The sequence below is a fragment of the Equus asinus genome, chromosome 16, assembly GCF_041296235.1.
Source record: "Equus asinus isolate D_3611 breed Donkey chromosome 16, EquAss-T2T_v2, whole genome shotgun sequence".
Lineage (NCBI taxonomy): Eukaryota > Metazoa > Chordata > Mammalia > Perissodactyla > Equidae > Equus > Equus asinus.
The window spans coordinates 12,625,158-12,649,254 of record NC_091805.1 but is presented as its reverse complement, the minus strand read 5'-3'; the positions used below and the strand labels follow the sequence as shown (position 1 = coordinate 12,649,254).

The window sequence follows — 24,097 nt, the reverse complement described above, 5'->3', positions numbered from 1 at the left end:
CTGCTGAGAAATCTGCTGATAGCCTGATGGGGGTTCCTTCGTAGGTTAATTTCTTCTGCCTGGCTGCCCTTAGTATTTTCTCCTTGTCGTTGACTTTTGCTAGCTTCGCTACTATATACCGTGGGGTTGGTCTTCTTGCATTGATAAAGTTTGGAGATCTATTGGCTTCTGTCACATGAAGTTCCATCTCTCTCAGCAGGTTTGGGAAGTTCTCAGCCATTATTTCTTTGAATAGGCTTTCTACCCCCTTTCCCTCTCTTCTCCCTCAGGTATACCTATAAGCCTTATGTTGCATCTCCTAATTGCATCTGATAATTCTCGGAGAGTTTCTTCATTTCTTTTTAGTCTTACTTCTCTCTCCTCCTCTGCCTGCAGCATTTCTATATTCCTATCTTCCAAATTGCTAATTCTTTCCTCCATATTATCGGCCCTACTGTTCAGTGCATCTAGATTTTTCTTAATCTCCTCTATTGTGTTCTTCATTTCCAGTATTTCTGTTTGGTTCTTCTTTATAGTATCAAACTCTTTTGTGACACAGCTCCTGAACTCGTTGAGTTGTCTATCTGAATTCTCTTTTAACTCATTGAGTTTTTTAATGATGGCTGTTTTGAAGTCATCGTCATTTAGGTTACATATTTCACTTTCTTTGGGATTGTTTTCTGTGTATTTGTTATTTTCCTTCTATTCTGGAGATTTAATATATTTTTTCATATTGCTTGATGTTGTAGATTTGTGCCTCCACATAGAGATAGAGTTTAGTTACTGCTTCCACTTATCTCTACTGGTGTGGTGGGGGAGCAGCTGTTTATACTGCACCAACGAGGAACCCTATCAGCTGTTGATAACTGGGCCTGGGCCCCTCCTCGTAGTCACAGTGGTCCTGTGGGTTCCCTCTTCAGCTGTGGGGGCCATCACAGGAGGGCTTCAGGCTGCTGGTGCCTACTGTGGCAGACCACCTAGACATGCTCCCTCCTTGGGGTCTGCCACAGTGTTATGGGCTTTTCCAGTGGCCAGGGCCAGGATCACTTATATTTGCAGCTCCGTCACTGTCGGCACCCACAAAATCTCACTTGTCCACTATGGGTCACAGCAGAGCTATTGGCATCTTCTGCAGTCTGTGGTTAGCTCACCTAGCTATGCTACTTTTGTCCCGAGGTCTTCTAGCCTTGTGGCTTCCAGATGGGTGCTCTCTATTAGTGGTGTGCAGAGGCTTTCGCTGAGGCTGCTGTGAGGCTGTAGGGTTTCCCCCTAGGCTACGGAGCTGGGTCACTGGAGCTCCACCCAGCCCCAGTCCTCTCCCCCAGGACCTCGGGGAGCCCTTTGCCCTGTCTGGGGGATAGCTGGAGACCTTGACTTCAGTGGCAGCTGGCCGGCTGCTGCCCTGCCTGGTATTTTCCTCTTCAGGACCCTCCCGGTGTTGTGGATGCTGGGTGGGGCCTCTCCACTAATGGCAGGTAGGGACTTTGCCTGCTGCCGGGGCGGAACTCTGAAGTATCCTCCCAAGTCTGCGGAGCCGGTCGCTGGAGGACCACCCAGCCTCAGTCCTCTCCCAGGAGATCTCCGGCAGTCCCGAGCCCCGCCCTGCAGTCAGTGGGGCAGGCAGCGGCAGCTGGCGGGCTGCCGTGCCATTTGGGATTCTCTCTGGGACCCTCCCAGCGTTGTGGATGCTGGGCGGGCCCTCTCTGGTAATGGCAGAAAGAGACTTTGTCTGCTTCCCGGGCAGAACTCCGGAGCTTCCCCCCCGGGCCGCGGAGCCGGCCGCTGGAGCTCCACCCAGCCCCAGTCCTCTCCGAGGGGATCTCCGGCAAACCCATGCCCCGCCCAGCAGACAGTGGGGCGGGCAGTGGCAGCTGGAGGGCTGCTGCACCACTTGGGATTCTCTCCGGGACCCTCTGGGCACTGTGGACGCCAGGTGGGGCCTCCCTGCCAATGGCGGGCAGAGGCTCTCCCCGCGGATTCAGGTGTGCAACTCTGAAGCTTCCCTCTGGGTTTAGGTGTAATTGCGGGGGGCTTAGGTAGGGCTCTGGTCACCTGTTTCCACTGTCGCTCCTCTGGTGTGCGCTCCCTCCTGCCCTAGGTGTGTGCTGATGCCCTGGGGGTGTCCGCTGGAAGAAAGCCGCTTGCAGGTACTAGGCTGTTCGGGGTCGGGTCGAAGAATTTCCCCCATCTCCACCTCCTCCCAGAGGGAAGTCCGTCCGCCTTCCGATGTATAGCCGCGTGGGTCTCTCAGGCGTCCCAAGATGCTGTATGGATATCCTTTGTTAAGCAATGAATGTCCAATTTGTTGTGGATTCGAAGGGGGAGAGACAAAGAGGACTACTCACGCCGCCATATTGGATCCTTCTCCTTAACCTTCTTTTTCTCCATAGCATTTATTACCATCTTATAACAAATAATTTTACCTATTTGTTGTTACTGGTCTCCCCCTATAGAAGGCAAACTGCTTGAGAGCAAGGGTTTTTACTTATTTTGTTCCCTACTGTGTCCCCCGTGCCTAGAACAGGTTCAGAGTAGGTGATCAGTAAATATTTGTTGAGTTAATGAGTAAATTAATAGCTGCCTACTCCCAGCCTAGGAATTTTTTCACTATACTAAATTCATCTTTCCCATGATGAAACAAAAAAAAAATCCTTGCACATTATGCTTTTTTATTACATTCCATAAATTATTTACTGTATCGTCCTTTCTTCATAGGAAATGTGGTGTTTTAACCTTCAATGTAATTCTCTTCCACTTACCAAATCTTAGTTTGCATTAGAGTGTTAAACCTATATGAATTGAAGATGTAAAAATAATGATGAAGAACTACATTCAACGTGCTCCTTTGTGGTTACGCAAAGAATCAGAATTGAGTGCGAATATATTTTAGCTGCTGATAATGCAGACTTGCTTTTGGTCTGCCAGGCAATAGTGTTTCTACTGATCCAAGCCATATTTTTTATGCATTATGCTTTTTGTTAACTGCCAGCATGGTCCAGACACGTGTCACAAACATTTAAAGGACAGACTGTGATGAATTAGGATACCCAACCTCAATGCAACCTTCATTTTTGGCTAATTATATCTTGATTGCTACTAATCAGCTCCCTATTTGAACTGAACAAATTGGTCTTATAGAGAGAGAGAATAAAGAGCAGTTGCTATATTGTTTTTTAACAGCTCATTTGTGTCTGGAATGAAATTTGATGTGATTCTCTGTAACAAATCACTTTTTACCATTTAAATTACTTTCTTTTACATGTTGCATACACAGCACATTTATGTGTAGCATACATTGTATATGTGTGTATTATAAATACAGAAATCACCATGGTCCCAACTCAGTAGTTCCTGCCATCATTTAGAGCCTGTGAAAGCATTAGTTCTTTTAGTATTCACTTTTATAAATCCACTTAAATGTATCCAATAGGGGAACTAGTTCAGTTATCTTTCAAAGTCAGATAAGCAAACTGTGAAAGCCTAAAAGTCTATAAAGTGTCTCCTAATATGTTGATGGTTTATCCAGCTTAGCTCCAGTGAGTGAACTTTTGACATCTGCGTTGATGTTAACCTTAGCCTTCTCCCCAAAAATGTGAGTGTGTTGGATGCTGTGAATGTCCCTAGACAATTTCTCAGCTTTTGTAGAAAGATACAAACTGTGGAACTTCCAATATTTCCTCTAGAGGTATGTGAGTGTGTGTATGTGATTGTGTGTGTGTTCACAAGTGTATACGAGAGACTGAGAAAGAGAAAATACAGATGGATGTGTGAATGTGAAGAAGGGTTCTTTACCTTGTCAAAAACTTCCAGAAGAGGGGCCGGCCCCATGGCCAAGTGGTTAAGTTTGCCTGTTCCACTTCAGTGATCCAGGGTTTCACCAGTTCAGATCCTGGGTGCAGATGTGGCACCGCTCATCAAGCCATGCTGAGGTGGTGTCCCACATGGCACAACCAGAAGGACCTACGACTAGAATATACGACTATGTACTGGGGGGGCTTTGGAAAGAAGAAGAAGAAGAAAAAAGATTGGCAACAGATGTTAACTCAGGTGCCAACCTTTTAAAAAAAAGTCCGGAAGAAATTGGACTGCTGCCACTACAAAACAATATTAACTGTGAGATGTGAGAGATCCATTTAGTTATCCATCTAATAGCTTAGCTGTGGGGTCAACACCAAATGTCCTTGTGTGCAACAGAAACGTGGCCCAAAGGATGGGAACAAGATGTCAGATCAGCAGCAGTGTTTTCACCCAGCTGCCAACATGGGTTGAGCTAGAATCTGGCCAGTTAGAATAGTGACCAAAGTACAGAAGGGAGATGAAACAGGCAGAGCTGAAAAGCCTTTCACGGGGAGGAACTGAAGGTGGAGAAGAGAATGTGTAAGGATTGACTGCAACGCTCATGGCTTAATGCCGCCTCTGTTATTTTATTTCAAACAAAAGCGAAACCAAGAGAGCGCATCGTCCCTGATTCTGCTTCTCTCTGTGGAGTTACTAATTGGATTTCAGTCACTCCACAGTGGCTTTGGGGACTAGCACAGTGATCTGGTCTGGCATTAATAGGCCCCCAAAGTTCATTAATGTAAAATAATTGCATCCGTGACCTCTCTGCCCACATTTGACTGGTGTTGCTAAAAGACTATAACAATGATTGATTGCCACAAATAGCCCTAATTTTGTTAGTTTGTTATGGTAATACAACCCCAATTATGTTTTGAGAATTGTTGAAAATTCACTGGCACTGAAAATGCATAAACTACACAGGAAAGATTAATCTTGCATTATACTCTTATCTAGTAATTTAGAAAATCAAAAGAGAATATTTTATTAAAAGTCCATCATTGTGTGGTAGTTGCACAAATTTACATGTGATAAAATTGAATAGAACTGCGCACACACGTACACAAGCACTTGTAAAACTCGTGAAATCTGAGTAAGGTTAGTGGATCGTAACAATATCAGTTTCCTGGTTGTGATATTGCACTATAGTATGCAACTTATTTCCATGGGGTGAAAGATATTGTGGAATTTGTTATTTCTCAGAGCTGCATGTGGATCTACAAGTATCTCTATATCAGAAGTTAAAAATAAGTCCATCATTATACAGCATCTTATTGTTTTCACAGAACATCAACATCAAAGGTCAAGGAGTAGAGATTGATGATTAGTACAGGAAATTTCATTGTTACAGTAAGATTGGAAAATTGATTTAAGTTTCTTAGATGGAAATTGGTGCTTTCCTCTTTATTGTGGTGGATAATTTAGAAATCTAGCCTTGTAGATACTTCCTTGGTTTGTTCAACTCAATTCCGTTGCCACCACCGTCTTCCTTTTCTTCACAGATCTGCGTCTCCAAGTGCCCAGAAAAGTTTTTAACCTACATGGAAATGCACTTTATGTACAGAACCCGTGAAAACTACTGGTCATACTACAGTCAGTTCTGCAAGGCAGCTTCTGCTAAGCCCGTGAAGGTATTTGTGTTTAAGTTTAGAACTAGAGAAGAATTTAGCTTTTGTTTCTATCTCAAGTGCAACGTGAGCATTTGTAACTGGATAAGCTCCTAAATCTTCTAGGAAATAATTTCTAAAGGTACCATTCCGTTAAAACACAAATGCACATGTACACGCAAAAAAAACCACACACCATTTACAGCATGTCATTTTGTAGACTTGGGTGTTATGCAAGACTGTTAAGTCTGGAAAATTATCTTCAACTATTCCCTGCCACCAAGAAATTCTCTACCTGTATGGATTTTTTGCTGTCATGAGCTAGGAACTAATGTCATTTGCAGTCACCCTTTGATTAATATGGTGATAAAGCTCCATGGCTACTTAGTAACAAGTAGAACTTTACTTCCAAAGACAGTTTGAAAATTATCCATTCAAAAAATTGCCAGACCCTACCCTAGTTTGAGATTTATAAGAGAAATTCTAAAGCCTCATTATGCTAAGTAGCAGTAATGGTTTCTAAATTAAAGGTGCTGTTTTTCCAGAAAAAAGAAAGAATTAGAGACTCAGGATGTAGCTAAGACAAAGACACACACCTTCAAAGGTGTGCCTTGGTCTCAGCAGGTCTGGTTTTATTGTTGTTGATTCAACTAAATTACAATTAGGACAGTTAAGAGCATTTGTCAAACAAGTATGTGTGGGGGCCAGTCCAGTGGTGCAGCGGTTAAACTCTTATGCTCCACTTTGGCGGCCCTGGGTTTGCAGGTTCGGATCCCGGGTGCAGACCTACACACAGCTTGTCAATCCATGCTGTGGCAGGCGTCCCACATATAAAGCGGAGGAAGATGGGTACAGGTGTTAGCTCAGGCCAGTCTTCCTCAGCAAAAAGAGGAGGATTGGTGGCAGATGTTAGCTCAGGGGTAATCTTCCTCAAAAATAACAATAATCATAATTAAACAAATAAATAAAAATTGTTTTAAAAAACACATGTATGTGTGATAACGTTATAATTACTCTTAATGGGGTAGAAATTTGGAATAATGAGATTATTATGGAGTTAAATTTTTAAAGGACAAAATTTTTATACAGAGAGTAAAAGTTGTCCTCACATAGCCTTTGAGATGCTAACATGCTGTTCCTTGCATTTTAGGCTTTCACACAACTTCTGCTGGATGATGATTGTCCAACAGCGATTTTTCCAAGCAGACCTTGTAAGTGGTTATTATTTTAGCTTAGAAACACAGAATCCAGCAAGAATTATTTAATTCAGGTCCTTTATTTCACAATTGATGAAACTAAGGCCAAGGACAGTCCAATGGGTGGCCCCAGGTCCCAGAGTTCATTAGGAAGAAAGCTGATGCTAGAGCCCATTCTCCCTACTCCAGCCAGGGCTCTCTTCAGTGGAACTTGGTCAGTTTTTCGGTTTTGTTGCATCAACACACAAAAAAGACTGAAAATTGACTTTTCAAAGCCCAATCAGATTGCTCATTTGGTGTTCTGTGAGCGCACATAGGCACACACTCTTACATACCCGCCTCTGAGCTCAGCCACAAGGTTTGTTCAGAAATCACCTGAGGAGTGAGGGTGGGACGTGCACTTGTCATTTTATTTTGAAATTTGAAGTATTTTTGTCTCCTAAATGAATCAATATTTTATTTCTTTAAAATTTTATAAACTTTAAAGTTTATATAAACTTTAACTCTTTTTAGAGGAAAATGAAATAATCACTCACTTTCCTTTCTTAAGGATATAATCCCAACTACAAAGCAAAAGCGTTACATAAAGATGTCCATCACGATGTTATTCAAAAGAACCACAAAAACAAAAAAAAGGAAAAGGAAACACTCTAATGTCCAAAAGCAAGAGAATGCTGAAATCAGTTATGACGTAGTCATTAAATGAAATATTTTAGAATTATTAAATATAAGTATCGTGTATATGTTATTATGTTAAATAAAATGCTGTATGCATTATAATGACAAGCATGTATAAATTAAATTAAACAAAACCAAAAGCTATTCAAAGAAAAAGATTGGAAAGAAATATGCCAAAATGTTAAGTGATTGTTTTGGAGGTGGCAAAATTATGGACATTTTCTCTTTTCTTTCTTCTTTTTTCTATTTCTCCATTTTTCTACAATGACTAAATATTTCTTTTAAAATGGAAAAGAGGTGGGGCAAGCCCGATGGCATAGCAGCTAAGTTTGTGTGCTCCACCTCGGCGGCCCAGGGTTCACTGGTTCAGATCCAAAGCACGGACCTAGCACCGCTTATCAAGCCACACTGTGGCAGGCATCCCACATATAAAGTAGAGGAAGATGGGCACAGATGTTAGCTCAGGGCCAATCTTCCTCAGGAAAAAGAGAAGGATTGGTGGCAGATGTTAGCTCAGGGCTAATCTTCCTCCAAAAAAAAAACAAAAAGGAAGAGAGGCAATAGTCATCAGTTTAAGTAAACAGTTGTTACCATTGAAGTAGCTGGCACCAAACTCAATGTCTTGCATGCTCCTGTCACTCTTCTCTGGGTCATTAAAGACCCCAAAGCAAAGGTGTAGGTCCCACAAGCAACTGCATTTTACCAGGAAGCTCTGGATAACAAGTGTCTGTAGCCAAGAACAATGTTACCAATTTTTATGCAAAAAGGTAAAAATGAGTCATTAGTCACTGAAGATGTAATAGGGATAAAAGTAGAAGACATTGTCCCTGCCCTTATGAGGGCAGTTTGGCTAAATCACACAATATAAAATGTAAATTGGGGATACAAAAAGGAGTAGGGCACAGGCCCTCACAGTCTGGTGAAGGAGATATTAAGGTAGACTTTGCAACCAACTTGTATTCCCCCAACAGAGGATTAAGTATAGTACTTAATGGAATAGTATGCAGCTAATTAAATTCACTCATGAAAGAGTTTATAGAAGGAAATAGGCAATATTAAAAGAAAGAAACGAGAAAAAACACTGCATGTGCTGTATGGTTATGACTCAAAAATTTAAAAAAAAAATTTCTTGTTGAAGAAAGATTGGAAGGAAATTTACCAAAATGTTAACATAGCTCATTGTGAGTGGTATGGCTATATATAGTTTTGTATCTTCCTTCAGGTTTTCTCTACTTTTCAAATATGGAGTGAGGATATTTAGCAATTGAAGCTTACAGATTGGGTGAGATTACCCAGAAATAATACGTACAACAAGTTGGGGGACTCTGTCAGTGGGAACAGTTGTATTTAAGGAGTGGAAAGTGAAGCATGCAGAGAAAGACAGAAGGCAGGGCAGGAGAGAGTTTAGGCACGTAAGCCAAGGGAAGAGAGTTTCAAATGCAGTGTTGTCTACCATGCAAAGACTCAAAAAAGTCAACTCATTCAACAGCAAATATTGGCTGAGTTCCACTGTGTACCAAGCACTGTGCTAGGTAATAGGTTCAAGCAGGATGAAGACTAAAAAAATATTTGGAGGTTTTGGCAATTTGGAGTTCTTTGGGATCACTGGGAGGACAATTTCCGTGGAGTAGTGGGGGCAGAAATATGATTGGATTGAGAGGGAATAGAAGCAGCAAATGGAGACTACCACATCAAATTAGCCAGAGAAGAGCAGGAGAAAGATAGGGAGGATGCTGAAGGAAACGGCCATGTTCTCAAGGCGACAGAAGTTGGAGGTGGGTAGACAAGAGATCATTTTAAGCAAGGAAAGTCAGGAAAGGCTTTCCAAAGGCTTATTTCTTCTTCCCCTATATCAACTGCTTTAATATTTTCAAACTTTTTATGAACCCATGCAAATCTGTGATACTTCAAGGAAGAAAAAATATAAAAATGATCCGGTTCTGATTTCTCTTCCTTCTTCATGTAAAATTGGGATTTTAAAATATTTTTAGTAATACAGATTTGTAGAGAGGCAAGCATTCTATTTAAACAAAATAAACACATAGAAGTTTGAACGGTGAGTTAACTCTTCTCAGACACTATGCTAATGTACAAAGTTTGGGCCATTTTTGATAACTTTAGAATTTCCATTTCCACCCCCTCTGAAAAACCATGTCAATGAGAAAGCTGGAAGAGAGACAAATTATTAAGACTTTATAAATAAAAATTCAGTTGCCTTAGCCGTAGCCTAAAGTTTGAGTTGGTTTTCATTTCCCAAGGAATTATTCACTAATCTCCATTTTTCAAAGTTTCCCTCAAGGGGTATCTCAGATTTTTTTTTAATAACAAAACTAAACTCATCCAGTCATACAAGTAAATGTAGCCTTTTTGTTAAAATGTGTTTACCATGAGAGAGATGTTATTAGTATTCCTCTTCTAAAACCTGTGCTGTGTTTTTATTTATGGCTAATTGATGAATAGATCACGTATAAAATAATCAACAAATTTAGAACATAGCTTCAGCTTGTGATCATATTTACTTGTCAGTTTTAGAACAATCAGAAAATCTTCTGATCATCGAGTAATGGGCAATTATATATATTGAGCAATTTACACATCATCTAACAAGAATTTGCTTATAAATAACAGAAAGCTTGAGAAATGGACATCATGTAGGAAGAAATAGAAAAGTGATTACCATAATTTTAATTTATTTTTACAGTTCTCCAGAGATGTTTCCCTGACTTCTCTACTAAAAATGGACTTCTAACAATAGGAAATAAGACAACATTCAACGATGGAAGCGGAAAGACAAGAAATGTTGTAGAACTCAGGGCAGCTGCAAAGTATGTTCACTTACATTCCCATTTTCAATTTGGATGAATTCCATTATTGTACCCAAGACTAAAGCTTCCTTAGGTTACAGATTGTAGAGGAAGAATTATGTGTTATGAAACATACACATCAGTGTCAGGTAGAGAACTTAGTATGTGTTCATCAAGAAAAGCATCTAGGGGCTGGCCCTGTGGCCTAGTGGTTAAGTTTGGCATGCTCTGCTTTGGCAGCCTGGGTTCGGTTCCCAGACGTGGACCTACACCACTCATTGGCAGCCATGCTGAGGTGGTGACCCACATATAAAAAAAAAAATAGAGGAAGATTGTCACGGATGTTAGCTCAGGGCAAATCTTCCTCAGCAAAAAAAAAGAAAGAAAGAAAGAAAAGAAAAACATCTAAAGGAGAAGCCAGAATGAATTAGAAAGAACAATGATGTCTTTCAAAATGGTTAAATCTTTCATTATCAACAGGTGGAGAAATGAGACATCAGGAAACATGGTGAAAGACCTTAATACGTTTACTTTTTGAAAGAACATAATAAAAAAAAAAAGCCTATGCTTTTTTAAAGCACTATTTAAAAAAATGACTGAAATAATGGAACCACCAGATGTTTTAAAGGGAAGAGGGCCTTATGAAAGGTGAAACAACCATGACAGTATGTTTCAGTACCATATCAGATTTCTATGTATGAACTACAATGAAGTAAATTTACTATTTCCCTCAGTTGTACACATAGAGGTGTTCCAAGTCATTAGGAAACATAATTCCCCGGGTGCACACTCACATGTAAGCACAAACATAAACACACAGAGTGCCACTGCATGGCTCAGTTGGTGAATTAAAAATGAAAAATAGAAATATTCTACAAATGTATCTCTCTTTCTTGAAAGAACTTAGCGGTCCAAGTAGAACAGTACAGTTCCTGCATATTTAGAATATAATAGCAACATGGAGGAATTTCGCAAATATAAAGATGTGTGAAAGAAATTGCAAAATAATAATACAAGTACAGTTCCATTGATTGAAAAAATAAAAAACAAGCACAACTAAATTAAATTCCACTTTGATGCCTATATATGTGGTAAAACTAAAGAGAAAACTAGGATATTATCATTACAAACTTTATGATTATGGTCACTTTACGGGAAGGGGTGGGTGTTGCGGTTGGGGCATGTGGGGGAAGCGATGATGACATTGTAGTTACATAAGTAGGTTCACTTGGATAATCCATCAAACTGGACACTAAGAATTTGTGCACTTTTCTGTATGTGCCCCATTGTGCCTTCCTGCTACAGAGCTGTCGGAGAGTTAGGAAGGGGAATTAAAGATGATGTTTATTCTTGACTCGATGGATTTTGTAAGTTAAAAGCTGATCTTATCATTTAAATTCATTATAGTGAGGTTTCTGCAATATTGAAGGCAGGTCGCATATGTTGGAAAAGGATTTATTTGCCGTTCTTGGAAGCCGTGTTCTCTTTGTGTGTAGCTATAGCCAACTTTGTAGGTTTACTGAAGTGACATCTCATGTATTATTGTGGCTAGGAAAAGAGTCACTACTGATAAATGGTCTCTAAAAATATGCTTTGAATAGCAGCTTACAAAATCTCTTTTATCATAATAAGATTTCTGTTTAACGGTAGTCAAAAAATAATTGATGTTTTCTTTCTTTGAATTCAGTGGTGTCAACAAAATCCTTGATGCAAGGGCAATTGGAATGAAAGTGTTTGAAGACTATGCAACAACTTGGTATTGGATTCTCATGTAAGTGAAAACATAGTTGTTTCTTCTCCAGCCCCATTCTGACTTTATCTTGGTGGAATTCTTTCTTCAAATTCCTCATTCATATTTGTGAAAGAAAGAATAACTCAGATCTCAATTCCTGCCATTGTCTTTTTTGCATGGAGTGAAGATGGGGCATAGATATTTGGAAATATGCCCAGTGTTGCAGAAAGTTGTAAGAATGTATATTGTAATTGTATGCATTACATTACTAATTAAAGTGCTCTTATTTACATATACTTCGAGTCATGTAGGGACAGCATCTGTAGTACTTTCGCTTCTCATCACGTGTTCCAGAGGATGTGTTGTCATTTCTCTGGTTCTGTTTTCTCATTTTTCCTCCCCTTGACCTCCAAAGGATCATTCTTATTTTTTAATACATCCCTTCCACATAATGTTTGCCATCATCATCATCAAAGGTCGCTGTAGTTATGAAGAGCTGAAAAAATATATGAAGGGGGGAGGAGATTTAAAATTTTCAGACATAAGGTTTGCATTCCTGAGAGGTAAGGGAAAATGCAGTCACTCTACTGGAGCGGGTCCATGTGCTTTGATGTATCTAGGGCTGTCTTTACTCTCTGGCTCTTGTGTCACATTCTTGTGACTTAAAAGCATCTATAGTTCCCTAGTGATCAAAGAATAAAGTGAAAAGTTCCTCAGATACTTACAAGGCCCTTTATAACCTGGCCCAACTTAGTTTCTCAGATTCGCCTCCACCCATGTTTCTTGATTAAGCCTACATCAAATGGCACACCCGTCGCTAGACCATCAAACCCTGGCCCTCCCAATTTTGCATATTCTGTTCTTTTTCCTAGCATATCCTTCCTTGTGTCCTGGGCAGCTCCAGCCATTATTTAAAATCAGCTTTCATGTCATTTATGAAGTCTTTCTTGACTTCCCCAGGCATAATAAATTACTTCCTCCTCTGTGTTCCTCATACCCATTGTGTGTGTGTGTGACCTACACACACACGCATACATACATACACTTATCTTCTATATAGCACTTACCGTTTCATATTTTAGTTACCTGGCCCTTTACTCCTGATAAACTATGAACTCTTTACCATAGTAACTATGTCTAACTTATCCTTATTTTCCTAACTTTTAGTATGGTTCTTGGAACACAGAAGATGCATAGAAAATGTGGGTTCAAGGAGCATTTATAAACCTCGCCCCCCAAAAAACCCCAAAGGAACAAGATAGATGTATTTAACTCTAAGGTGCTTAATTAAGTTGAAATTGTATTATGTGTGAAATACTACTGAGTAGTTTTCAGAGCTATAAAACTAGTTTTTGAGATTTCACTTATTTTGATGCTTTATCTTAAACAATTACAGTAATTATTTTCAGTGTATATCAGGATTTCAGGGTATAACTCCATAACAGAGATTATAATCTATACTTGACAGTAGTTAAACTGGTTCCTCTAATACCACTAGGTAATTTCTATGTTTCCTCTCTATTTTGGCTTTTCCACTCTTACCTGAAAAGGTGTGCATTGTGGGAGACTCTCCTGCCCACCTCCCTCCCAACACACGCGTTGAAACCCTCTTTACCCAGGCACCACTCACACCACTTGAACGTAAACACCTTCCTTTATTTTCACCTCTTCTGCTGTCACCTATTTCATAAATATAAAGCCAAAAATTGATATGCTGGAGCTTAGTTTATTCAGTTGAATTTTTATGCAGGAATTTAAAACACATACAATAAATAGCTATGTTCCTTTTTTTCCCACTGACCTTTTTGAATATTCCCTTTGGAGTATGCCATAGAATAATGCTTCAACCATATTTAATATTTAAGCATTAAAGTATCTGTAATTTTAGGGGCTGGCCCCGTGGCCCAGTGGTTAGGTTTGCATGCTCCGCTTCAGCAGCCCAGGTTTTGCTGGTTCAGATCCTGAATGCGGACATGGCACCACTCATCAGGCCATGCTGAGGCGGCGTCCCACATGCCACAACTAGAAGGACCCACAACTACAAATACACAACTATATACCAGAGGGATTTGGCGAGAAAAAGGAAAAATAAAATCTTAAAAAAAAAAGTATCTGTGATTTTAAAAGAGAATGACTTTTGAAGTAAAAAGCAGAGGCTCTGCAAGAATGTGACCTGAGAAGTTACTTTGATACTGTGCTGTCATCTATCCAGTGACAGTAATTACTAAGATTTCATTCTTAAAGATAACACTTGAAGACAATAAACTCAATAAATGTACCAGGCTCTGTCTGTTGCTACTATGTCTGGAAACTTGCAGATAGCACCGAAGGTGTCAGGTCTTAATAGAAGTATCATTCAAATTTCCAGTCTTAATGAGTTCTCTTTGATGAAATTACCTAGAAGAACCCAACAGACTTTACCCTGGATCTATGGGGGGAAGAGAGGCATCTCTAGCAGCTCAGTCAGACCCCAGGAATAAATTAAAACAGAAGGAAATTAGTCATGCTGCTGATTGCTTGATAAAGTCACATGGCCCAGGAGACACAGAAACCTTATCGTGGCTCCAAACAATGGCCCACAGTCCACTGGGGACCTGAAATAGATGTCCAGTGATGTCAAACTTCACAAACTATATGAGATAATTAGACTATGGTGTTAACGACTACAAAATCATGGATTCAGGAATTGTGTGGGGCAGTTATTTTTCTTAACTTTCTGCCCTCAGGCTGGTCCCTTGCTTCTAGCCAGTTACATTGCATAAGGCTTTCGTTAGTCGCTAGGTAGACAGAACAGCACAAATTCATCATGGATGTGTTTTACAATTTATCACTTAGTGGGAAAGAGTGAAGGAAAAAAAACAGGACAGGGCATCTGTAGCAGATAGGCCAAAACTGTAGGTTGGAGGAACTGTGTTTTTTCTTGAACAATGATTGAGCTGGACTTCAGTTTACCCAAGCACATGAAGATGACTCCACACGAGTGGAGTCCTGATGGGCTGGTCTTTCATGTGAAAGTCTTACCAGAAACCGTTGCTTAGACTTTTTCACATTATAAATGTTTCTATAGCCAGGTAAAATACAATAATCTGAGAATTATTTTGAATAGGAAAAAGAGGATGTCTTGCTGTTTTCATTACGTGATGGTTAGCACACTTGACCCCTGTGTCTGTCATGTGCTTTCTCCTCTAGTGGCCTGACTATCGCCATGCTCCTCAGTTGGATGTTTGTGATACTCCTGAGGGTCACAGCTGGATTCCTCTTCTGGGTCTTCATATTGGGTGTGATTGGAATTCTAGCTTATGGTAAGTATCATCCCTCTTACAATCACCAAATATCAAAATCATCTTTTTCTTTTCAGCTGCCATTGTCAATTACCGGAAAGCATATTCTTTATTCCTCTCCCAAAAAGTGTTAAATTGAGAAAATTGATTTAATTTTGCATATATTTCTTCTTTATTGTGAAAAAAAGTGCTGTCAAAATGTTCTACACTTTTTCCCTACCAGCCTTTGGTCTCCTGCTCATGGGTATTAAGAAGGAGATAAAAAGAATCCCTTTTAGTTTAATGAAAAACGTTTCAGACAACTTCTTTTATTCCTTTAACTTTTCTATATCATCAAAGGCCAGGTCTTCTTAGTTACGGAAGTGTGATCTATTTTTCTCTTTCAGTTTAGTACTTTTAGTCCAGATCCTGTCACACATTTTAGAAATTGGCCTGTGCTCCATAACGAGGCATGACTCTCTAGAGGCAAGCACTTGGAATTATCCTCATTGGGTGGAGAGTTACTTTATATCAACAGTGAAATCTAACCACTAGCTCAGTCCCCCCAAAAGCAGTGCGGGTGCAATGTGAACACAAAAAAGGAATTACAATCTCTCCTGAGGAATAGTATAGCTCTGTACCCCCTTCCTTTCAGCCTTCTAACAAGTGTATGGGCCAATATGTGAATGTTTGAGCGGTTTCTATTCAAAAGAATAATTTTCCCTACGATGCCATTTGGATTGACTATACAGTTTTATGGTAGCAGACACCAAAAATAACAATTTTCTGTTTCTGTCACTGGAAGAAGAGCTTTCCACACATCAGTCTACGAATGCAGTTGAATCTCTGGGTTCCCTGGTTAGCCTGACTTCTAGGCCCAGCTCCATAACATACAAGTGCAGAACCTTGGAAAAGTTTCTTAATGATTGTAAGACCCAGTTTCCTTATGTATACCATCAGCACAATAATGGTACCTCCATCTCACAGGATTGTGAGATTAAATGGGACACTGAATAGAAACATCTCAGACTGGTACCTGGAACACAGTAAACAGTATGTATTGGGTTATTGTTATTATCCGTCTTGTTATCCTCAATGAGGATATGAGAGTACCATGGTAGAGCAAGGATTACACCTTGCAATATTAGTAGGGCGGGTTTTTTTGAGACGAGATCTGAGAAAACACTTGAAGGAGGCAATAGAATTAGCCATTGGAGATGAGGGAAAAGTCCCACGCAGCGAGTGCAGCTAAAGCAAAAGCCTGAAGGTAGGAGTGTGTTGAAGAAGTCCATGTTTGCCTCACCCGGCGGACGTCATCTCTGACATGAACATGCTTTCAGATAATTCTCCCAAGACATGACTTCACTATCAAAAAAATTTCATTTTCAGCTTAAATGATTTTTGAAAATAGATTATGTATTCATGTGCTTCAAATCTCAAATTATATAAAGTTTATACAGTGACGGTTTTCCTTCTCATTCTATTCCTTGTCACCAAGTTTCCCTCCCTGGAAGCAAAAAATATTATATTTATATATATCCTTCCAGAGATACTTTATGTGTGTACAGGAAAAATATATATATAAAGTTTGTTCTTATTATATGAATTGTAGCATATTTTCGTATCATTTTCTACCGTACTTTTTCCGCTCAACAAAATACCTTAGAGATCATTCAATACCACTAGACTTTCTCCTCTTTATATGGGAGTATAGTATTCTACAGTAGAAATATACCATAATTTATTTAAACAGTCCCTATTGATGGACATTAAAGTTGTTTCTAGCCAAAAGGACATTTAAAGCCAGATGGTGCCACTGTCATCCAGACAAATACTGAAAACGTTTATATCAAATGCAGTAGCACATTTGGACTACTGGGAGCACATAAAATATTTATGTTTAAATATGAACCTAGCCTTTGTAGAAATTACCGTGTTGATCAATTTCATGTAGATATGTGTGACAAGAGTATAGCTTTATTTCAGAAAGTAACATTTTATATTAGTCTGTTTTTCTTTCTTTTTCAAGGAATATGGCACTGTTACCAGGAATACAGCAAACTTCAGGAAAAGCCAAATTCTCACTTAAGTATATATAACATCGGGATTCAGACTGATATAAGCATGTACTTTCAACTGAAACAAACATGGTTCACGTTTAGTGAGTAGATTTTAAAAACTGGTTTTGTTAAAATTATAATAATGTGAAAGCATTTCTCTGTCTAAAGGAAAATGGGTTGGTGTAACTTGTTAAATATACTTATTGCTAATGTCATTAAAGTAAATTTGTCTATAATCTTACTAGCTACAGTAAATGGAAAAGTCATTGAGGGGAATTTATTATATAATCTTAGAAAAATATTACTTTGCAAAGATCCCAGGCTATTTGCCTTCAGTTTAAAATGGTGTGAGTGTATAGTGTATAGCTATTAACCTGATATCCAAGGAAGGTGTTTTAAGAGAAAAAAAAGCTTGATTTTCAAACGTTTAAAAAAAGAAAATTTTTTCATAACAAGACCTTTTTTTTTTTAAAGATTTTATTTTTTTTCTTTTTCTCCCCAAAGCCCCCCAGTACACAGTTGTATATTATTCGTTGTGGGTCCTTCTAGTTGTGGCATGTGGACACCACCTCAGCGTGGCTTGATGAGCGGTACCATGTCTGCGCCCAGGATTCAAACCTCCGAAACACTGGGCCGCCTGCAGTGGAGTGCGTGAACTTAACCACTCGGCCACGGGGCCGGCCCCATATAACAAGACTTTTAAACCATTTATTAGAGGAGTTGAAATAATAGATAACTGAAAATAAATCTGTGTTTTTGAAGTGTTTATTAACATTATTGAATTAGGGTCCCGCCCAGTGGCGCAGCAATTAAGTTCGCACGTTCCGCTTCTTGGCACCCCGGGGTTCACCGGTTCAGATCCCAGGTGCGGACATGGCACTGCCTGGCAAAAGTCATGCTGTGGTAGGCATCCCACATATAAAGTAGAGGAAGATGGGCATGGATGTTAGCTCAGGGCCAGTCTTCCTCAGCAAAAAGAGGAGGATTGGCAGCAGTTAGCTCAGGGCTGATCTTCCTCAAAAAAAAAAAAAAAAGATTATTGAATTAGAGGTAATATTAACAAAATTTTTAAAGCAAGGCGATTTCAGAGATGGCTTTAATCCTATATTCCTAGAAGGTTTTATTATAATCCTTGCACTTCACAGAGATTCAAGTTCTTTAATCAATTCTTTAAAAAAATCTCTAATTACCTATTGCTTTAAAAAAGAATTCATTTGCATATGGTTGAAGTTAGAGAGCCAGGCAAGATTTGTTTGAGGAAGCTGGTCAGGAGCCAGAGATAGCCTCAGAGGGGGGCAACATCTTCGTAGGGCATCACGATTCCAGGAGGGGTCCCACCTCCATACATTTGAAAACTTGATTTTGCCTCTTCACCCAAAAGACATCAGGATTTCGAGGACGGGCTCACATTATATCACCAGGGTCCCATTTTCTTTTTTTTTTTTTTTTAAGATTTTATTTTTTTCCTTTTTCTCCCCAAAGTCCCCCGGTACATAGTTGTATGTTCTTCGTTGTGGGTCCTTCTAGTTGTGGCATGTGGGACGCTGCCTCAGCGTGGTTTGATGAGCAGTGCCATGTCTGCACCCAGGATTCGAACCAACGAAACACTGGGCCGCCTGCAGCGGAGCCGCGAACTTAACCACTCGGCCACGGGGCCAGCCCCCACCAGGGTCCCATTTTATTTCACACCAGTAAGATTCTCTCCCTGCGACCAGAAAGCAGACATATCCCGTCAAGGACACTGCTTTCCTGGGATCAAGGCACATGGGGAACAAGATTACTAATGAGAAGCTTTTCTAGCAGAGAGCCTTGGGTAACGTTGAGAGATGTTTTCTTCAGGCTCATGCCAAGCTTGATGACCCAGCCCTGCTGCACAGAAGTCCCCACAAGATTCCTTCTGTCTGCCAAATTCAGTTTTTCTCTTTTCCCTGGATAGTGCTGGATCAAAATGCTGAGTCCTCGCTTTTGGGCTTCCCATTTCCAGCTCTCATACGGACTAGTTCCCTTCACATAGCACATTATTTCTTCAAATATGTTGCTAAAGAATTGTTTTATTTATGGCCATTTCTTTTTAACTATCAAAATCAGGCATGCTGGGACTTGTCTCCTCATCTCATCCCATCTCCTGAGTTTGAGTGATTCCGTATCTCCTCAGCAATCTACTTATTACCAGCTGTCATTTCTAAAGATACAAATCTCATCCATGATGTTTGGAAACCTTTAATTTTACTGTCATATGGATCTTAGTTACAGGTTCTGTGGTCATCCCACTGCTGTCTGTTAAGGACCTTCAACACGAAAATCATTGAGATGATCAGAACCTGCAATTGGAAAAGTTAAGAGATATACTTTGAGGAAAATACAGAGCTTGCTTTTATTTTCAAAGCTAGCAATGCTAATCTTTCCTCAAATGAGCCTCAGCTTTCACAATCCATTTATCAGACATTGGTTAATCACTTGCTCCATATTTGGACAAAATTCTAGGCACCAGAGACAAGGGCATACATATGAAATTACACTCATTGACAGAAACACTAAAAATAGAGCTATATACACAAAAATTATAATTTTTATGAGTCTTAGGTTGTGTTAGGAGGTGGTTCTATTCTGATTCCTGCTATTAATTATCCCAGTCTCCTCCTCTGTAAATTTAGAGTTCTACCAGCATCTCCATAGGGTTTCAAAAAATGTGTTTCTATTGTTCAGTCTTATTCAAACAAAAGGAAGGAATATAATATATAAATTCAAAAGACAGTTAAATTTCTCTACTATAACCACTGTGAATAGGTAATTTTCTGAAGGTAGAAATTTAACATTCAATGTTGTTCATCAATGCAATTTCAGAACATAAAATGACTGATATATCTCGTTCTTAGGTTTATCCAAAGAAGATAATGATTTTAGTTTAATATGGCTATATTCCACAATTCTGGGCTCAATTTAGTATTTTAAGAGAATCAAATTGCATGAAAATGTAAAAACATAGTCTAACTAGAAGATGTAGTGGCAAGATGATACATTACTAAGATCCTCCCACATGTCTGGGTTAACTGATTTCTGCTTACTTGGAGGTATTAACTGATGTGTGATGTAACATCAGAATCTCAGTGGTGTAATAAGACAATGAAGTAATAAGTCCCCGGGACTGGAAGTGTTCAGGAATAAGCAGAATAACTATCTAGCAAGGATGTTATAGAACAAATTCTTTCATGGGTGGATATTTAATTTAACTTTCCATTAAGTTTCTTTTATAATTTCAGATTCTGTTATTAGCAGTGCTATAGTTCCTTAATTTTAAGATCCACATCTTTTCACTTTTTTAACATCTCCGAAGTCAGGATGCACATTATAATCAATGAAAAGACATGTAATGAAGGATATCTTTTCCTAAAAAGATATTATTAAATTAGAAGTATGCCTTAGAATTGAGGAAATATAGTAATTAGGACTATTTGGCTTCAAGTAAAAGGAAACTAAATCAAAGTAATGGAAAAGAAAATAAAATTGGAATAAGTTGGGGGCAAGGCAGGGGTATTTTTTAATAAAAATATAGAATTATCTTATGAAGCTCAAAAAAGCAAAAAAGCAGCTGGATTTTCAAGTGTACCTGGATCCAAGAAACAAAAAGCTGTAAAGAACCCAAGATTTCATCTCCCTGCTCTCTTTCTTTATACACATATACTTTATTCTTTCTTCGTAGATTCACTTCATGTAAAGATGGTTTTGACACGGTTCATTAAGTTTGTATAACTCTTAGTTCAAGAGGTTTATAAACTTCAATTCAAAACAATTAAATTCCCTTAGCTCTAATTCTGAGACTTTTCTCAGACAACTTGGGTTGGGTTTACACAGTGGTTTCATCAATGGTGGCCATGATGGGTAGAGTCACAAAATAAAAATGTGACAGCCAAGAGCCTGCCCTGTCCATCAGCAAGGTGAATTCACCGAGGCATTGCATGCAGGGTGGACAGCTCACAAACTTTCTTTCGTAATGATTCTCTTACTCAAAGAAGTAAAAATGAAAACTTCTAGAATAGAGCTCCCTAAAGCAGCCCTTCCTTGCTTCCGTGCCTATCTTCCCATTTCTACAAATGGTGTGAAATATTTCCCTAGATAAAATGAAGCCTGTCCAAATGAGTTGTTCAAACGCTAGCTAATGGCTTTAATCTAGATTGCTTAGCGTTTCTTGGAGGCTTTGCAAGTGAATTTCTAAGACTGGCATTTTTTGAGAGGTAGCGCTGCTTAAACTATGAAGTGTCAGAACTGGCAGAAATAATCGTGAAGCTCAGTCTTAGCTTTTACAGAGAAAGTTTGTTTTCTGGATTGATTCGTATCACACACTAACCGTTTTTTTTCCTGTTTAAAGTGATAATACTCGCCATCCTTGAAGTGATTGTCATTGTCATGCTGATCTTCCTCAGGGACCGAATCCGCGTCTCCATTGCCCTGCTGAAGGAAGGGAGCAAGTAAGGCCCTGATAGAGAAACTCCCCTAACATGGTCAGTCAGTCAAATCAGCCACTGCCTGTTGCATAGACGCCCCAGACTACGTGCCCTTTAAGAAGACTTGTTAAGGAAATCTGCTTTCCATTCAAGAAGACGTTTCAGGTTCAGATTCTGCCACTTATTAGAAAGGTCATGCTAACCAGTGCTTCAATATCCCCAAATCTCAATGGTCGTAGAGTAAAATAAGGCCCAAACCTGTCTAGTCTATGTATTAGCACGTTTTTAACGCCAAATGTAGGTTAGGAGAATAAGGTATGTGAAAGTAAGTGATAAAGTACTATATAAAAGTTGGTTCTATTACATGTTGTATTATTCCCATGCTGAGTCGTACATTAATATTAATGGTTGAGATCATTTGCAGAACTTTAAATCACCGTAATTCTATAAAGTCAATTATGTGCTATTACCATTCTCTATGAGTGACAAAATTTGCTAATAGACAGAATAATTGATGCTAGCGGTACCAGACTATGCATTTTGTATCTACAGCTCTTAATTCAGGAACACTTTATACCTAGAGCCATTTTTATTAAAAAACACTACAAAATAAACACTAAATTTTTCATAAAATTCATGCTGGCAGGTAATAACAGCTACAGTTTCCAAACTATTCTTAAAGGTCACTTGAGGATAATACTTTAAACTTTTGAATCATGGATGGAAGAAACAAGAAAGCATTACAAAGAAACCAACAGACCATGCTCAAAACTTAGAATGATAGAAACTGAGTTGTTAACAACCAAGGACCAAATTACTTTAAATGGTCTTTAAGGATTATTTTAATAGAATTGTCGTCTGTAATAATGGTGCCACCCCAACTAGTGGTTGAAGTACTTAACAAGCAGTTTGTTAAACTAAACTCTCTCCTTCCCACAATAGCTGAAGCCTTATCATTAGCCACTGAAAACTACTGATTTGCTGGGTTTATTTCTTAAATAATATGATAGTGTGCAATTCGTTGTAACTTGCCCCACTGTTAAGCCTTTAAAAGTGTGTGTGTGTGAGGATGTGTGTAAGTGCGTGTGTGTTAAAGGGCCAATACAACTGCATCAGGTTGATAGCTTGCTCACCAGAAAATAAGAGCTAGAATAAATAGGTGTGAGAATGCAGGGTAGACATAGGGATGCTCAATAATCCACTGAGCAGCAGCGTCTGGAGAAAGGAGAGAAGGGCATAGCTCAGACGGTGAGAGGAAGAAGGTAACAAACGCAAAAGGAACCCAAGATGTGTTGGTGCAGTAGGAGTGCAAATAATTCCATCAGCGTTCTCAGTGGCTAAATCAAACAGTGTTGGGTTTAATCTAGTGTCATAGACTGAAAAGACAATTCAAAAGTATTTAGGAACAGGGTAACTTGGATGGTGAACATTTCAGAAACCATGTCTTATGAGGAAACATCAGAGAAATGATTGTCGCAGAGAATAAAAGAATAAGCAATTACTTGAAGGGTTGCTTCCTGGAAAAGTCATTTCTTTTCTTTAGTCATTTCCTCTCCAGAAAGTAGTGGATATGAGTTATGGGCAGGCAGATCAGGAGGAACTTTCTAAAGCTTTGGTCATTAAGAAAACAGAATAGGGGCCGGCCCTGGTGGCGCAGCAGTTAAAGCACATTCTGCTTTGGCAGCCTGGGGTTCACCGGTTCAGATCCCAGGTGTGGACATGGCACCACTTGGCAAGCCATGCTGTGGCAGGCGTCCCACATATAAAGTAGAGGAAGATGGACACGTATGTGAGCTCAGGGCCAGTCTTCCTCAGCAAAAAGAGGAGGATTGGCAGCAGATGTTAGCTCAGAGCTAGTCTTCCTCAAAAAAAGAAAGAAAGAAAAAATAGAATAAACTGTATCATATAAAAGTAAGCTTCCATCACTCAATGTGGTCACCAGAGGCTAAGGAACATGCTTTGAAGATAGTTCAGAAGGGGTTCCTGAATTAGAGAGGGATTCTCATATTTGATCGGATGATCAAGGTCCTCTCCATTTTAAGTGTAAGAATCTACGCAAAAGGAAGAAATATCATGACTGTAATGTATCGAATCTTTATGAGTCAGACAGAAACAACCAAAGAAGAGAGAGTTTGGGGAACTTTTGGCAGGAATCAGACATGGGTATTGAAAGAATGCCTCTAACTTACTAAAAATAAATAAATAGTTTAAAACGAACTAAGAACATGCTAGAATGATCAGTAAAAGAGTCTATGGTTACTACCACTGTTCTCAGAACTAATTCAGTCTGAGGCTTATTTGTAGTTTTAACAGATAAGAATTTAATCGAGAAGTTATAGCTCCAGATCATGTTGAATTTCAACTATTTTTTTGTTTCAGAGCCATTGGATACATTCCCAGTACATTAATCTACCCGGTTTTAACTTTCATTTTCCTCTCAATCTGCATTTCCTACTGGGCGGTGACAGCAGTGTATCCTTTGGTGATTGACCTCAGGTCCAC

The 24,097-nt window shown here is 39.2% G+C and overlaps 1 protein-coding gene across 6 annotated transcripts in view; it reads left to right on the top strand.

The window, feature by feature from the left end:
- The window catches only part of SLC44A5 (solute carrier family 44 member 5), a 316,204-nt gene that overhangs the window by 270,745 nt on the left and 21,362 nt on the right, over positions 1–24,097 (top strand). For all 6 annotated transcript variants that reach the window (XM_070486611.1, XM_070486609.1, XM_044749425.2 and 3 more), the window contains 8 exons: positions 5,319–5,447; positions 6,574–6,634; positions 9,999–10,122; positions 11,789–11,872; positions 15,023–15,135; positions 17,123–17,254; positions 21,520–21,619; positions 23,975–24,067. In XM_070486611.1, the coding sequence (XP_070342712.1) occupies positions 5,319–5,447; positions 6,574–6,634; positions 9,999–10,122; positions 11,789–11,872; positions 15,023–15,135; positions 17,123–17,254; positions 21,520–21,619; positions 23,975–24,067 (836 nt within the window). The remainder of the gene's footprint in view (positions 1–5,318; positions 5,448–6,573; positions 6,635–9,998; positions 10,123–11,788; positions 11,873–15,022; positions 15,136–17,122; positions 17,255–21,519; positions 21,620–23,974; positions 24,068–24,097) is intronic.